Source organism: Poecilia formosa, unplaced genomic scaffold, assembly GCF_000485575.1.
Source record: "Poecilia formosa unplaced genomic scaffold, Poecilia_formosa-5.1.2 Scaffold264, whole genome shotgun sequence".
Taxonomy (NCBI): Eukaryota; Metazoa; Chordata; class Actinopteri; order Cyprinodontiformes; family Poeciliidae; genus Poecilia; species Poecilia formosa.
This window is the reverse complement of record NW_006800203.1, coordinates 387,285-404,081: the sequence shown is the minus strand read 5'-3', so window position 1 is coordinate 404,081 and position 16,797 is coordinate 387,285. Positions and strand designations below refer to the sequence as shown.

The following is a 16,797-nucleotide window of genomic DNA, read 5'->3' as shown; positions in this document are numbered from 1 at the left end:
TGGCAACTCAGCTGCAGTTTTTTACCGTAAATTGAGGCCGTTTTTTTTTTACAGCGCAGAATTTTAACTCCAGCACAAAATTCAATTCAGTTCAACTAAAGATATTTTATTGATTCTGATGAGCAACTACATGCAGCTCAGAATAATTTCTAGTTTAGTTAAATTGAACTATGAAGCTGACAGTGACAGAGCAATCCTCTACTGAGTTAAGTTATGATAATTCAAGTAAAATTCAAGCTCTTTTTCAGGAAACACCTCTTTTGTTGATCATCAGAATAAATTAAACAGGTTTGACTGATGTAATTAAATCAGCCTTCTGCTCTGTTTATAGATTGGACGGAAATTATGTTGTATAATCTCATGTTTGCAAGGGCGCATGAGGATTATGTTTAATTTGGATCCCAAGGTTGTGGATTTAGTTGTTTTGGAACAGAAGGAAGAACATGAATGATTCCAGCCTATAGCTGCTGGTAATGACATTAAATCAGAATGTTGGAGTGTGCAGAGTTCTGAGTCATAATCATTTGCTGTTTTTTTGACCATCTGCTGATTTGTCCAATTTTTCATCCTTCTTATTAACTTGCATTCACATCATTCAAAATAATCTGAAACTGACCTGGCATCTTACACAAAAATGTTCTTTACTGTCGAACAAAGAATTGTAGTTCAGCAACTGGAGCCAGTGGAGTGAAATGTGATTTTCAGGTCATGTTGTTGCTCTCTTTTCAGCAGCCAAAGTTTTGAAAAGCAGAATGTCTTCTGCCAGGCTTCTGTCCATTTTTTTAAATCACCAGCTACACATTAACTTGAAAACTTTTTTTCATTTTGTAACTTATTTGTAATAATTCAACATTATAAACACAAGGCAAAACGTCAGTGGGCATAATTGACACTCTCAACTAACTATACAATCACAGCGTGACAATAAAACCCCTGATATCTGTACAGTCGTGTTCTGTAAAACAGGATCTGCTGTTTGTCTCGTTTGTCAGATTAAAAGTACCTTCTGACCATCTTTAAGTTTCACTTGGTGAACTCAGTTAGTGAAATAAACAAACTTTTTAGCTGTATAATTTATGGAATATGACTGCACTATGCAGATATTTAAGACACACATACAGCAAATAACTATGTACTTTTTGTAAGTCAATCAATTCATGTATTGAACATTGAATTAAAAATAATATCCGTCTTATGTGTTGGTTGTTTCCACAAACTTCTTTTTCTCTGCCAAACATATAATTTAAAATAAACAGTGAGAGTAAATTGACACATATTTTAGGAGATAAAAACAGTCTTGCTTGTCTTCCTACGACAAAGAAATCATTCTAACATTTTCACAGAGAGTTTACTTCACACTCTGCTTTAAATTAAAAAAATATATTCTGATTTTGATTTTAAATATTTTGGAATAATTACAATTATTATTTCTCTTCTTTAAGTCAATAAAAGCAGAACACTAGACCAATTATTTCTGTGAAAGCAGCACAGTGGGGGCATGATTGGACAAATCATAAGTAATAAATAATATTCCAGTTAGTAATAATTACAATACATAACATAAGAAGCATTAAAGACTTTAAATATTCGCATTTGATGGAATTCTTCAGAACCAAACATGTACAGTTATGTCAGAAATTGTCTATCTAGACAATATTTCTATCATTATGTGTCTGTTAGGTTTTGTGTTTCTGCCACTTTGGTGCTGAAGCAGCTGAATTACCTCAGTGAAGGACAATAAAGAATATTTCTTTGCTGTCATATTTATTTGAGAAATGTCCAATTTCTCCTCTTATGCAACATTAAAGGTTCTCTTCTGGTGTATGCCAATAGTACAATGTGTTGTCATAGCTATTATTTCTAAGTGATCTGGTCTTATATAATGGCGTGAGGAGAACAGGGCAAACAGGGCGTGAGGAGAACAGGGCTCTGCTGCAGCGCTGCAGCAGAGCATCCTTCAGATGTAAAGTAGCAGGGTAATGTGAGGCAACAGCACTCCAATCAGCTTGGATCAATGGAAGCCATGGCCAGTTAGATGATTTAGTGAACATATGTTTCACACGTCTGTAGAGTATGTGCATTTGGTCCCGACATAACCAATAATCCAGCTGGCATGGGTCAGACTGCTGTAATCCTGGAGGAATTTAATACACTAGAGAAAGCAAGCAAGTAGTCCCTCTACTGACACTTAATCCTGAATCTGTTTATGCCGCCCACCGTCAATCCCCCTCCCTTAGGACTTCACCATGACTCTGTATCTAAGGCACTACTGGAAGGACGAAAGGTTGGCTTTTCCAAGCGCCACAAATAAGAGCATGACTTTTGATGGGCGCCTAGTGAAAAAAATCTGGGTCCCTGATGTGTTCTTCGTCCATTCTAAGAGGTCCTTCATCCATGACACCACCACCGACAATATCATGCTGAGGGTCTTTCCAGATGGCCATGTTCTGTACAGCCTGAGGTGAGGAACCCAACTAAATCCAAGCTGCAGGCTCCTGCGCTGCTGGGCTTTACACTGTCCTTTCTTTATCCCTCAGGGTAACAGTTACTGCTGCTTGCAACATGGATTTCAGTCGTTTCCCTCTGGACTCACAGACATGCACTCTGGAGCTGGAGAGCTGTGAGTTTCACAAACACTGAGTTTACAGCTTTTTGTCTCACTGTGCTTCTTTTTACAAGTGGCTATGGACATTCTGGCAAAAGCTTATGAACCAACCTCACTAAGTGGAAACAGCAGTTTAAAGATGGCAGAATGTAATTCCGCCATTTCTGTAGAACTCCTTAAAGATCCAGTGCTTTTTCAGTCACTTTGCTGACATCCTTTTCTGTTGCTCTGATTGATTCACTGTAAAGGCATTTCACATCGAAATCCTTTGTTCCTCTTCTAAAGTTCCTTCCCTACCTCGTCACATTTATGCTACTATTTAATATAATCATAAGGTACTTCTCTATTAAATTTCCACTGAAACCTATGAGCATTTCTTTAAATCAAATCATATCTTCAATTTAGTGCAGTACACTAACACACGTGTTGCTGATTCAGCATTGAGCCCTTTAGAACATTTGATAGGAAATGGAGCTTTCAAAGGCACTGACAAAGAAGGAGATAGGAACAACTCAGTTAAAGCTCAATTAAAGCAGTTAAGCTTGATTTATTTTGTCTCATGTTATGCTGTCATGACATAGTGATAATTTTAACAAATAAGTATTTGCTATAGAAGTCACCTCGTTGGTAACTCTGATATGTTTGTATGTTTGTAATGAAAACCTTCAATAAATATGTTAACCGCTAAAAGCATCTGATCCAACCAAAGTATCTCCTTGCTCTGGTTGTGCTTTCTGTCCCTCAGACGCTTACACTGATGAAGACCTGATGCTTTACTGGAAAAGTGGGGATGAATCCCTAAGTACAGATGACAGGATCTCTTTATCTCAGTTTCTCATCCAGAAGTTTCACACCACCTCCAGACTGGCTTTCTACAGCAGCACAGGTATTTTTGTGTGTATAATTACCGAGTAAATCTGTCTGGTGTAAATTGTAAAAGCATTTATGATGTACAATGTTATAAGCTGAAAAATATTAATAGGGTTTTGAGCGATTGTGCTTTTGAATCTTCATACTGTATTTGGACTTTATGACAAATCTAATTTGACATAAATTAGATTTATGTAATAATAAGTGTGTACATTATTAATATACACATTTTTGTGTATATAATAATACACAAGAAAATATTATTAATATATTTACTTTTGCAAAGATGCATGCAGAGTAGATGATAAGGAGCTGGTAGTATAAATCAACTGTTGCTGGAGTGGGAGAGTTTATGATCTGAAAGAACCAAACTGAAACTTTTGGATCCCAATTTTAAAAGTTATTTGTGACCTAGAAAATACTGAGCATCACCAAAAGAACAGCAAAACCACAGTGAGACATGGTGGTGGCAGAAACATGGTCTGGGGTTGTTCATCAGAACATTCACCAAACAACTGGGTTGCATCGTTTCCTGTTTTTCAGGCTGGTACAACCGGCTGTACATCAACTTCACCCTACGACGGCACATCTTCTTCTTCCTGCTGCAGACATACTTTCCTGCCACTCTGATGGTCATGTTGTCCTGGGTGTCCTTCTGGATCGACCGCAGGGCTGTTCCTGCCAGGGTCTCTTTAGGTAACGAAAACCTTTGTGCTGGTTCAAATCGAAATTTGTTCATCTCAACAGGACATTGTATGTATCCTGAGACATAGAATATATTAAGATTGGACAGAAAATTAACATCTGGGTCGTGTTCAGTTCTTGTGAGCAGTTCACTAAACGGCAATTTAAAAAATCTCTGGAAAATCAAGATAAAATTTGATGGGACACTGGTCTTCATTTTGTGACAGAGATCCTGAGTTCAACAACATTGCTTATTTATTTCTTTGCTTCATTCTCTCATTCATTCTCTTTTTTCTCTCTTCCTATCTTTTTTCCTTCCTCCTTTCTTCCTGTCTTTCTTCTTATCTTTCTTTCTTGCTGTGTCAGTTGCTTGCTGATATTCCATTCACAGCCCATTTAAGGAGTTGAAGTCTAGCTGTAGCTCAGAAGCACCACCTGTGCATACCTGTCTGTGCTCACGTTTTATTGCTGCGTGCAGCTCAGTTACAGGTTTGACTGTTTGCAGTCTTCATCTTCTACACCATGAAAACATCTGTCGTATTGGAGTGGAGGTGGAGGAGATCAATCTTTTCACAGATTATTTGTCTCATATTATGCTGTCAGGACATGGTGACACTTTTAACAAATATGTAAACAATATATTTTTGTAAAAGTTACGTACTGTAGTTTTAAATTATGGGTTGTATTTTTCTTTTTACATGAGTTAAGTGACATTTCCTTATTGTCATGACTGGAAGTTACTAAGTAATCTATGCAATCCTTTGATACCTCTTGTGTTTTCTCTGCAGCCCTCATTGACCTCTATACAAACAGAGTTGTTCTATTTTCTGTGCTTCAGGTATAACTACAGTGCTGACTATGTCTACTATTATTACTGGAGTCAACGCCTCCATGCCAAGGGTCTCTTACATCAAAGCTGTCGACATTTACCTCTGGGTTAGTTTTGTCTTTGTATTCCTCTCTGTGCTTGAATATGCAGCAGTCAACTATCTGACCACAGTGAGGGATGGTAAAGACCGGAAGCTAAGAGAAAAACTAAAGGAACAGGTATGATATGATTTCAAAATCAATAACAACCAGTTCCAAAAAATTCCTAGACTCAGTCATGACTTCCTTCCTTTCTTTCTTTCACCCAGTCCCAAACGTTGCCCTGTACTTGTGGCATGCCTCACACCAAGACCATGATGCTGGATGGAATGTACAGCGAGGCAGATGCAAACAGTCTGGCAGGGTACACCAGAGCCTCTATGGCAGCAGAGGATCCATCCGACAAACAGGAGCAGATGGTGGTCCATCTCACATTGGACAATGAGTCCACAGAGACTAAGAAGAAGGGCATTCGCAGTTTCCGCATAATCCAGAACACCCACACCATTGACACTTACTCCCGCATGATCTTCCCAGGCGCTTACATCTTATTCAACCTGATCTACTGGTGTGTGTACTGCTGAGTGTGTGCATTTTAAATAAAGCTGCAAAAGAAAAAAGGAAAATGTTTCCTTCAGTTTGGAAAGCTGTACTTCATCTCCGGGTGGTGAGGGAAGACCTACTTGTAGCTCACATGCTGCTGTTGCTCTGGATGACATCTAGAGATGAGAGAGCTTCTCCTTCCATACAGCCCTGGCTCCAGAGGGATTTAGCAGGACATTGTCTTATTTTGGGGGAGAGGAGAAAAAACAAGTTTTTACTTTAATATAAATACATAAACAAACCTTTATGTAACCTTTCAAGTAAAAAAAACACACTTGTTTATTAATGCAAAATAAACAACTACTCATATAAGTACCCTTTTTCCCAGAAAGTTATTCAAGTGAATGTAACCAGTACTACCCACTTTTGAACATAAATAACAAAATCAATGACCTATTCTTGTTAACAAGCTTAATGTGCTATATTGCCATTGGTTAGCTAACAATACCTGCATCCAACAACATTATTCGATTCACTCAGTTAGTTTGGGGGGAAAACTGTGCAAATTCTTTGCCTTTTGCTGGTTTGCTGACATGATTCTAACACACACCTGCACAGCTCTGCACAACAGTAGCAGGAGAACCCTTTTTCCCAGAAAAACACTTGTGTCACTGCCACACAAGTGTTAAAACAGGCATGAGCTTCTCAGGATGGTGGGCTTTCCTGACCAGAAACAAACAGAAAGAAACTTGTTGCAACAAGTTATGACATGTTGGCAATGGATTAAGCCAGCTGAAAAAAAGTGTGTGGGACAACAGGCACAAGTGTGGGAGTTTCTACTGTATTAAATGAAGATACGAATGCGACTGGCTCTGTGGTCGAGCAATGCCCCCTAATGCCACCCCGTGCCATCAGATCTACAGCTGTCAAGGTGGTCTCCAGCTACAGGTACCAGGGTGTGCATATATCCAGTGACCTCACCTGGACTGGCAACACCTCCCATCTGGTCAGGAGGTGTCTCTAGTGTCTCTACTTCCTCAGGAGATGTGGAAAGCTGGACTTGGGTGTTCAGTCCTGAGGAGCTTCTATTGCTGTATGGTGGAGAGCGTTCTCTGCATCTACATCACAATGTGGCACAGCAACTGCACTGCTGCTGACATACCCAGTTGCCCCCATTATTAATGTTAATTAAATTGATTATCAGTAATACTCATAGCAAGAGGACAAGTAGTTAAATATGTTAAGATAAATATTTGACTTACCGCTCTTCTGTCGCTGCCAGAAACCAATCTGAGGTCTAAATTGTACTTTAACATGGCTTCAGTGCTGTTGCAATGGGTAAATGTGATTGGCTTATCCATCAGTTACCACAATGTGGGGTCCATTCATATCATTGACTGAAACAAGGAAGATATCTGATTGGTTGCTGTCTGACCATTCCCTGTTAAAAAATACATTTGTGGATTGAGCCATGTTAGGGGAGTCTCAAAATTCACACATAAATTCAGCGAAGCCCACAGGCCAGAAGCAGCTTGTAATTCAAGATATATTTGTGTTTGCATCAAAAATAAAAATATGAATCTTGTTCTGTGCACGTCAGTCCTTCTGTGTATTTGTGAATATTGATACAGCTTTAGCTCCATAAAGACACATGAATCTGTGCAAGTGAATTTAGCTCAGTATGTGAAAACACAACCTTCAGGTTGAGAATAACAGAGGCAGGCCTGTTTTTGTAAGACTTTTTCATAACCAGCTGATAGTATAAGACCTTTTGACATTTTGTATAAAACATTTTGATGATTGGAAAGCTAATCGGGCACAAGAAGAAGAAGGCTGAGCTCATTTTAGAGAGTACAATGTTAATTATGGACTAAATCCAGAGTTTACTGTGTTATCAGCAGGAGTTGATGGGAGAGGGGGATGTGAGCTGACAGAAATGTAAGAAGTGTGCTTTGAACAGCGTGAGCAAATCAGGATCTCCTGCTGCTCTACTCTCTGATTTCTCCTGAGGCTTCATAGCTTTGATTTTGTGCTTGATTCTCAGTCTGAATGCTCTGAAACCTCAAGTTTATGTGTACATACAGTCCCAACAAAGCAATGTGGAGCCTCACTAGCAGACTGATTTCAGTTAGATTTTTATTATTTGGCACTTTTGTTGCTGTTTATTATATTCTGTTTCAATTGAATTCACTTTATACAAAACAGTGTTGTCAAGTGCAATTTATGTTCCATTCAACATTTTCTGTCAGTGGAGTAGTTGGTAGCACTGGCGTTTATCTACATTCTCATGAGGATATTGTTTTGTAAGAATATGTGTTATCATGTCATACATTTTGATTCAGGTTTTCTAGTCATTTGTTTTTAACCATTATTCTTCCTTTCTCAGCTCTGAAACTGAGAATTGCTTTCCCCTGACTGCCAACTTCATCATCTGAGCTGCAAGTTCAACAGATTCTACATCTACTCAGCAACATCTGTCAGTTTGACCAACTTCAATAAGACTGATAAAGTTTTAAATCTCAATTTTCACAATAATGCCAGGACTCTACTGACATCTGCTGGCTATGCTGTGGTACTTCCATCAAATGTGTCACATCAAATTATGAAAAAGACACTAAGTCATTGTGATCTTATTCTGCATATTTAAATCACTTTCTGATGTCAGTGAAGGAAAAAGGTATAGAAAGAAGAGTGACTGGGTATTATTAAGTACAGTGCAGGACCAGTCAAGATTCAAAATGTGTAGGACATGGCTCCTGTCCTCATCAGAGTTCAGTTCAAAAGAGGTTCACATTGCTCTCACTCAATGGCAAAACAACAACAACAAAAAAAATAGCAGAATGTTACCTCAGGCTTAACTCTAGAAAAGGGGTATGCTGTAATACAGAGTCAGATTTCTGTTCTGGAATCTGAGCATTCAAAATCTGAAAGATTTTCTTTCTGCTTTTGTTTAGAAACCCACCGTTGAACATCAAAGGTCGGCTGAGAAAGAAAGGCACATTTCACCTCAGCAACGTTACTATGATTTAACTGAGGGTGGAAGCATCAGCTGGCAAATTGCTTGTGGCAATTTGTGGATGTTCAGGTTGAAAGCCTACACCAGCCAGTTTGCTCTAAAGTCAGTCGCAAAGCGCCAGTGTCTTTTATGGCTACATGAATGTCATTCAAAAATGAAGAAAGAAGGAAAGAAAGAAAGAAAGAAAGAAAGAAAGAAAGAAAGAAAGAAAGAAAGAAAGAAAGAAAGAAAGAAAGAAAGAAGACAAAGAAGCGAACAAACAAGAGGAGCAAAAGATCAATCCAATTATTCATATCAAATTGATCCTACTTATCAAACAATGCAGTCAAGTTCAGTTCATTATTCACACTGATAAAATGCTTTCCATATTTGTAAACCCAGCAGATTGCATTGAATCACTGGTGTGCAGCATTCACTCCTAGACAAGCATGTAGATGTAGTGGGCTCTACATGCTGCCTGGAGTTAGCTGTAGGCAGACCCTCATGCTCAGCATGTATGACAATAGAATGAAAACTTCCCTTTTACAGGAAGAACCCTCCCACAAACCCTCAGCTCAGTGTGAGTGGCCAGGGGCAACGGCTGCAATAAATGTACGGTTTGTTTCCCCTTGAATGATGCCACATCTGCAGAAACAATGCAGTTATGAGCAAAATAGAAGAACTGAATTAAATCCACGAATAAACAGATTTTCAACATATTTATACAACATATTGCGCAGTATTGCGCAACAACAAATTAGCAGTTTAAGTGTTCTGTCTGGAAATTATGACTCTTCTGATTTCGTCTTATTCTGACACTTTATATTGATGTGCATTAATATTATTGAAAAAGGTTTTAAACTTTGTGACTCATCTTTCTAGTCACTAATAAAAGACATAAAGCTGGTGTTATTACAGCTCGTGCTGAAACGCTTATTAATATTTTATAATGAAAGCTTGCCTGTAGCCTTTTGCCGATGAGAGGTTTACTATCTGGAGAGATGAGAAGAATGAGAAACATTCTCTACTGACATCTGCGTGGTTGTTTTATCAATTTTTTTTTTATTTGTTTATTTATATTGAAAAACTATTTGAAAATGAATCTGCCTGGTAGAAAGGAGGAAGTGTTTCCTCGTTCCGAGCAGCCGCGGCTGTTGACATGGGACTGGGACACTGAGGGGGGCGGCGGGAGAAGCGCGGACGGACCTGAGTGGGTTTTTACTCATTTCCTGCAGACAGCGGGTAGCCTCCTCTTGTGGGCAGCTGGAATAGTTTATTCTGGAGCTCGGTTCGAACCTCGACACTGTTTGTTCGTCCTGAGGTGAGTTTGCTGATTAACTCTCTGGTTTTGCGTGTTTTCGCAGTGCTGGACTGAACAGGGAGCTCCGTGATTCACAGTTGGAACCTTTGTTCAAAATAATATTTGCGACGCCAGTCGGGCTAAAGTAGAAGCAAAGTGTTCCGCGAGATTAAACGTAACATTTTCTAATATGCTTTTCGGGTTTTGTTTCTGTTGTATCGCCTCGTAAACTTGTGACGCCCGCAGCTTTGGTGACCATGTAGATAAGAGTGTAGCTGTGGCTGGGTTAGCTGCTTTTCCCTCTCTCTGAGCCTCAGCTCGCTGCTTTCCCTCCGCCTGCTTCAGTTCAGGGAAAAGTGAAACAAACTGCAGCCTGTCGGGGTGAAGAAAGAGACTTGAAGCAGTCTTGTTTAGATCCGCTCTCTGCTCACATTACGTTCTCAGAATTCCGACCTCCGGGGAGTTACCTCACAAGATAATGTTATGAGGCAGATGAGTTATTATGTAGAATCACAAAACCCCTCAATCACTGTCGTGCTGGACACAAATTAGACCACAGGCTCTGAATAATGAAGCACCTGGATAAGGTACAGCGGGATTAACGGAAAACTTCTCTGCAAGTCAGAATTTTGCCTGAGGTTTATCCTTAATATTCAGATAATACGGGGTCAGTCAGGACACCCGGTAATGAGATGCATAGTTATGAGGTTATGCAGTGTTGATTAATGTGTTCTAGCAATAAACTGTAAGTAAAACACAAACTTCCACCCAGAAGGCAGAGGAAGAAATGATCTGGGAACAGCAGAGTGCATGAAGGTTCAGGCTACACATGAATAAGACTTTTTTGTTTGTTTTTAAATTATTTTCCGTGTTTGTTAACCTAATGATGCATATGTTAGAGTTTTCACTGCTCTGCAGCATTTAATGTTGGTTGATAACAAGCTGAACCACAGTCCAGGGTGCTTACAAAGAGCAGCCAGGAGGCCATCAGCTGCATATTGGAGCAAACCAGGAGGATGATGAAGGTAGAATGATTTTATGATTTAGTGTAGCATTTTAAAATTTTAGTTTTATCTTATATTTCTTTATTTTAAGATGACTCTATTGTTTTCCAATTCAATAAAAATCTTTCATCTTTCGTTTGTTGTTAAATAGATAATATAAAAAAGGCACAGCAGATTATTTTGTGGCCCCAAATGAAAATATGAGAAGCTTTTAGGAAGAAAAAATACTCAGTTATGTCCTGAATGTTTAAATCAAATGGCTACCCACTTAGTGTATATAATTTCATGACTGTATGAAATGAAATAATTCAATGCAGTGAAATAGCAGCGATACGTCCATCTGTCCATCTGCGTGTGACCCTGGGGAGCTGATTAGCACAGACCAGAGCTGACAGAGGCAGAAGTTACCAAGTGTATAATTGCATCATAGTGTGCAGGCAAAGGCCCATTTACACATTTATGAAACCAGACACTTGAGGTGATTGTTAGATTTATAAGGAGGTCAGACTATTATATAAGGATGGCCTTACTCTGTTTTTAAAATGATCTTTTATACATAAAGATTTTTACAGTAATTCTAAGTCTATTTCTTGCTTTCTGCTGTAAAAGCTGGACATAAAGTTTCTTTTTAATACTTTTTGGCATTAAAAGGGGCTTTCATCTCTCTATCATCTCAGTTCTGCTTAACTATTTATGCTTAGCTATAACCAGTAAACTCCATGCATAATGTTCACTCAAGTGGATGGGTGGTGAGGGGGGTCTTTGTAGGATGCTCTGCTCCACAGCTGACACTTCGCTCTCCCAGCTGGAGAAGAGACAGGATGTAGGAGTCATAAGTGAACACCTGATCCCTCTGAGTTCAGAGCATTAGCCTCATTATATCAGTCTGGATCAGGGGAGGGCGATGTAGGACTCCGACTGGCCCGTTTAGGTTTAAAACACATCAATGTCAAAGATCATTGTTAAAGACAGCTAAATACAAGCAGTAAAAGTGAATCTAAAATGTAACTGAAATTATTTAAAAATGTAAACTAAAGCTACGTTGGTTGATTTATCCTGTTTGCCATTGCAAGTCAGGCAAAATAGATTTTGTAAATAAGCAAGATGTTTTAAATGCAAATGAAATATTCACACCTCTTTAGAGTGAAGTGAGGGTTGTGGCATGGGCCCATTGCCTTTCTTTTCTTTCACTAAAAATACAACAATAGAAACATGTTCTCCTTAGAAAATAAAAGCCAATCATGACTTTTCTCCATGAGCGACAGTTTTTTTTTTTTTTTTTTAGAATTAATCTTTGATACTGCTGATTTGCTAACTGGGTCTGAACAGTGCAGAAAAACATAAAAAATGAATTTCTGATCTTTTATGGTCCTTTTATTTCCATATGTAGTGCTGAATCTGACATGTATCCAATAGTTTTCAAAGCGTCTGCCGTCTGAACAGCCGACTTTTACATCCCTGACATGCATCATCTTTCTGCACCAGAAGAAGTACATTTGGTTGGCAAATGGTGGTAAAGTTGAACGTAAACAATGGCTGAAAATTATGATTCTGAAATTATGAAAGAAGCACATCACATCACAAAGCCGCCACTCCTGGTTTCAGCTATGCATCCAAATAGACTTCTGCTCTGAAGCTGCAGTCAGTGCTCCAGTAGGCCGTTGTTTTTAGATGTGAATTGAGCATCAAATCAAATCATTGCCAAATATTGAATGCAGCATTTTCTTTAGGTGTGGTTGGCCCCAAGCATCATTCACTGTTTCTCAACACCTGTTAAACCATCTGGACTTTTTTCATTCTACAAATTCCTTCCTATCTTTTGATTTGAAATCAATATATAAACTGCACGCTGCATGCTTTTCAAGATGGATTTTTTCAGGATAGTGAGACCAAAACAACATTCTCAGTAAATTAAATGCAGACTTTTAAAATACCACAGTACAGTAACAATTTAAGCTCAAAACTGAAGATGGTTGCCAAATCATTGGCTATAGTTTTGCGACCCCAAGGGGTGACGTATTTGAGATCTCCAGAAGTAGCTGATACCTGCAAGACATGTTCAACGAGTGATGAGAAAACTACTCGGGATACACATCACTGAGGAGCTGTGTGCATTCCAGTGAAAGTGAGGAGCCAAGCTGTTGACCCCAGGCTGACCTCTTAGCAAAGGGTGATAAAAAAGCAAGAAGGACATTGTTGTGTTAGTCCAGCTGATATGAGAAAAATGTTTAATAACTTGGTTCTTCCAAAGATTTGTTTTATGTAATTGCAAAGATTGTTATTGCTCTTGGGAGAACAGGTTAATAAGTATTCACCAAGGCCTCCTCCCTGAGCCATGTGAACAGGGAAGGCTTTCTTATTTTGAACTGAGATCAGACTTCCAGAAAGTTTGCACAAAAGCACGTTGCCTAGCTGCAAAGTAAGGAGCCTCTCTGACCCTGCTGCGCCTGCTTTGTGAGGCAAGTATGACTGAGGGGATTCTCTGCAGAATTGTGTGGAATGCTGTCAGCCAGAGAATTCCCTGCTTTACTTAATTGTATTCAGTTTTTAACTGGTATGAGGGTGTCATTCAAGTGTAACCATGGTGCAAAGGAACTTATTTCGTACAAACAATTGACCTCTGGTAGCCAAAAGACAGGGTCCTGTTAGAGCCTTCATTTGATTCTCAGTTTGTTTTGTTTATTTTGAATATTTTGTAAAAGGTTATGTTTTAAATCTCGCCAGACTCTGTTGTTTGTAGAAGAATTTAGAGAAACTGAGATTTAAGGACTCTTTATTTGTATCCTTTTTTGTTCGGTGTGTTGATTGGAGTTTGTAGGTGAACTACAGAAGAGTTAGAACATGTTTAGGACCAGCTGAAACCCATAGATTGTGATGTCATCTTTAAATCTTCAATCTGGTGCATTAGCCTCAAGCCCTGTTTTTTGAAGGACAGTTTTGGACAATTCATTTTAATTGTTGTTTCTGTTGTTTTCTATATTTATTTTGGATATTCCAAATGTCTTCTAGTGCCTGTGTTTAAATGTTCATTAGAATTGAAAGTTTATTGATCATTGAGGATGTGTTCTCTGCATTTTTATGCCATTGTTAATATCATATTACTTAAAAATGTTCTCAAAACAACAATAGCATCATTTATTGCAATAAGCTCTGGGACAATTTATTGTCCAGTAAAATTTGTTATTGTGACAGGCCTACTCATATATCAGTCTGACCCAAACATCAAAACCGCACAGATACAAGGTGAACTGACATGACAGACACAATTATATGCTATTTTTTTAGATTTTAAAGATGCATATCATTAGATCCCTTTTCTCTGTATCCATCTGGGATATAACCCATAATGCACACATGATGTATTATGTATAAAATCACATCACAGTGCAAATAAACGTTACATGAATTGATTCATAGTGGATTCTTTATTTTTTTGCATTCATCAGAAAGCATCTTAAAGATAATCCATTTTGTCTGGATTTTGCCCTGCAGGGCCATGGGAGTGTGGTTCAGTCCTGCTGCTGAATGCCAGTCACTGCCCGGCTTTCTGGAATAAAATGTATATGCTGAAATTTGGATGAAATTCATCACAGACTTATGGAAATGTACACTGTCCCTCTGCTCCTGTTTCTGATTTATAAACTTGTGTGCATGACTTTGTAAGGTATCTGGAAGACAGAGGCCCAAAATGTAGCTATCAGAAGGCAGCGCACTGTTTCCCGTTTTCCATTGCGGCTATATGATCTAGAGATGACCAGTATTTCATAATTGCATTTGTAATTTCCCTTCTCAGAAATAAGGGTTAAAATGTTTGTTTTCTTCTTCGTTATTACTCAGTTCTTCTCGAATTAACTTGACAATTGTTGGGCTGAATGCACTTCATCTTTTTTTGCTGGAGCTGCAGGGTTGCATTAGCTGCAACTTGGCTGCACTTTACTAATGTCAACAACTAATGTTAAGTTAGGATCAAGTAGCTAGTAAGACTTTATAAGCAGTTTGATACAGTAAGAATGAAACCATACACACATAAAGAGTATGTAATAACAGTATGTAATGTCTATTGAATGCGGTTTGTCTTCTTTTTATATTTTCCCTTCGTTTTGTTAATTTGTATTTGTGTCATTTCGTTTTGTCCTGTTGCCCCCTGTGAACACGTGTCTTCATCAGATACTTTTTCCTTCTTTCTTCCCCTCTCATGTTTCTTCTGCAACTCTAAATTTTGTTAGGCATGCCTTGTTCTGTTCTTCCTTTCTGTTTGTCCAATTTTGGTTTAAATAAAAGTCATGTAGATATACATAAATTTAAATTCACATTCTAAGTGTAGGCTTACATACACTAGGGTTAGGTTACACAAACACACAAATAGGTTAGGAACATAACAGGGTGAAATACACACTTGTATTTCTGAGTCTGAATTTCATACTGCAAACAAGCAAGGTGGTATGACAATAAAAAATCCTTGAATCCTTGAATGAAACACTCTTCATAGACTGTAAATTCTAAATAACTGCTAGATGTTGAAAGTTTCAGTTGTTGCGGAGAAATTGGTAAAAATATCTACTCACAGGACATATAAAGAACTTTTTACAATTAAAATAAGCAAATATATCCAGACAGAGACTTGAGGTTTCATCCCAAAAGAGTTAACCTGTTAGGGGCTCATTGCTCATGTGTATAAATCCCAAAGATCCAATCAGATTTTGGAAATGTTCTGAAGTCTCAAACTTGGTAACTTCAAATACTTGACTTAAAATATCAAGTTTGAGATTTTAGAAAATTTCCAAACTCTCCTTTTTATTGTTAAAAATATCTACATTTCAATATGATTTAGTGTTTTTATCACTGTATGAGCTGCTCTGGTTCTGATCAACAAATCTGCCCCCTCTATGTTGCTCTTTATGTTGGTCTGTCTCACATGATCCCTGAAGGACTGCAGATAGGTTTTACTAACTGGACAGGAGACGTGTCAGCCCTCTCTGTTTTCCTGTTGAAGCTGATGTGAGTAGAGCAACACACTGATTTTTGTGTATTTTTTTTTCTTTATCTGGGTTTCCCAGACTATAGGTGTATGATGGCATGCTGTCCTGGCCGAGTGGGTGACTTCTAGCAACAGGAAATCAGTGACACTGGCAGCCCCCAGCAAACCATGCTGCAGCCCTGTGGATTAACTAGATTACCAAACAGCTTCACCTTCTCAACATTTCTCAGCATCTGGAACTCTGTGTTCAAAGACAGCCACATCACTCGCCCTGCTTCATGAGCCAGCAGGATGCAGCTGAGGTCCTCGCACTTTCCGAGCGCCTCCTCATAGCTTCACACAAGGGACAAGCTGACAATGTGGTCCAGCTTATCAACAAAGGTGCAAAAGTAGCCGTCACCAAGGTGAGATTTTCATTGAGAGTGAGCTTTGAGAATATGTAATACACAGGTGTTGTTTGTTTTCATTTTCTTTAGTCTTTGCCTCATTACCAGTGAAAACAGAGTGTCATCTCGTTGGTTAGGCAGATCTGCTCAACAGCTCAGATCAACGAGTCCAAACATGTTTGTCAGATTTGAGTAGTTACTAAAAAATGTTTCTTACATTTTGATGGCTTTGTTTAAAGTCCTTCTTCAAGTCTGTCCAATTCTATTTATAATTGCATAATTGCAGTTTTCGATTGCACAGAACCCGCTATAAGAGCACCAGCAGATGAACCTGTTTATGTCAACAGGAAGTAGTTTCATTAACAGTACTTAAGCTTAAATGTGTTGCACAGCTTCACCTAACTAGCAGTTGAGCGGTTCCTGGTTTCAGGTGCAGGCTGGTTGGGCATCAGGGAGTTGCCAAAGCTGCCTCTCACTGAGCCACAGAGCTGCCACTGCAGGGTTAGCTGGGGAGTTCACAACTTATTTCCTCAAAATATTCACAAGTTGGGGGCTCGGTGTATAA

At 38.7% G+C, this 16,797-nt stretch overlaps 2 protein-coding genes across 2 annotated transcripts in view; both read left to right on the top strand.

The window, feature by feature from the left end:
• Window positions 1–5,646, top strand: part of LOC103150848 (gamma-aminobutyric acid receptor subunit rho-2) — a 34,581-nt gene extending 28,935 nt beyond the window's left edge. Inside the window, exons 5-10 of the mRNA XM_007570604.2 lie at window positions 2,238–2,461; window positions 2,538–2,620; window positions 3,351–3,491; window positions 4,019–4,171; window positions 4,998–5,206; window positions 5,296–5,646. Of these exons, the coding sequence (XP_007570666.1) occupies window positions 2,238–2,461; window positions 2,538–2,620; window positions 3,351–3,491; window positions 4,019–4,171; window positions 4,998–5,206; window positions 5,296–5,610 (1,125 nt within the window). The 3' untranslated portion in view covers window positions 5,611–5,646. The remainder of the gene's footprint in view (window positions 1–2,237; window positions 2,462–2,537; window positions 2,621–3,350; window positions 3,492–4,018; window positions 4,172–4,997; window positions 5,207–5,295) is intronic.
• A 4,130-nt stretch (window positions 5,647–9,776) lies between these two features.
• The window catches only part of ankrd6b (ankyrin repeat domain 6b), a 40,241-nt gene continuing 33,220 nt past the window's right edge, over window positions 9,777–16,797 (top strand). The window contains exons 1-2 of the mRNA XM_007570603.2: window positions 9,777–9,885; window positions 15,926–16,250. Coding sequence (XP_007570665.1) covers window positions 16,125–16,250 — 126 coding nt within the window. The 5' untranslated portion in view covers window positions 9,777–9,885; window positions 15,926–16,124. The remainder of the gene's footprint in view (window positions 9,886–15,925; window positions 16,251–16,797) is intronic.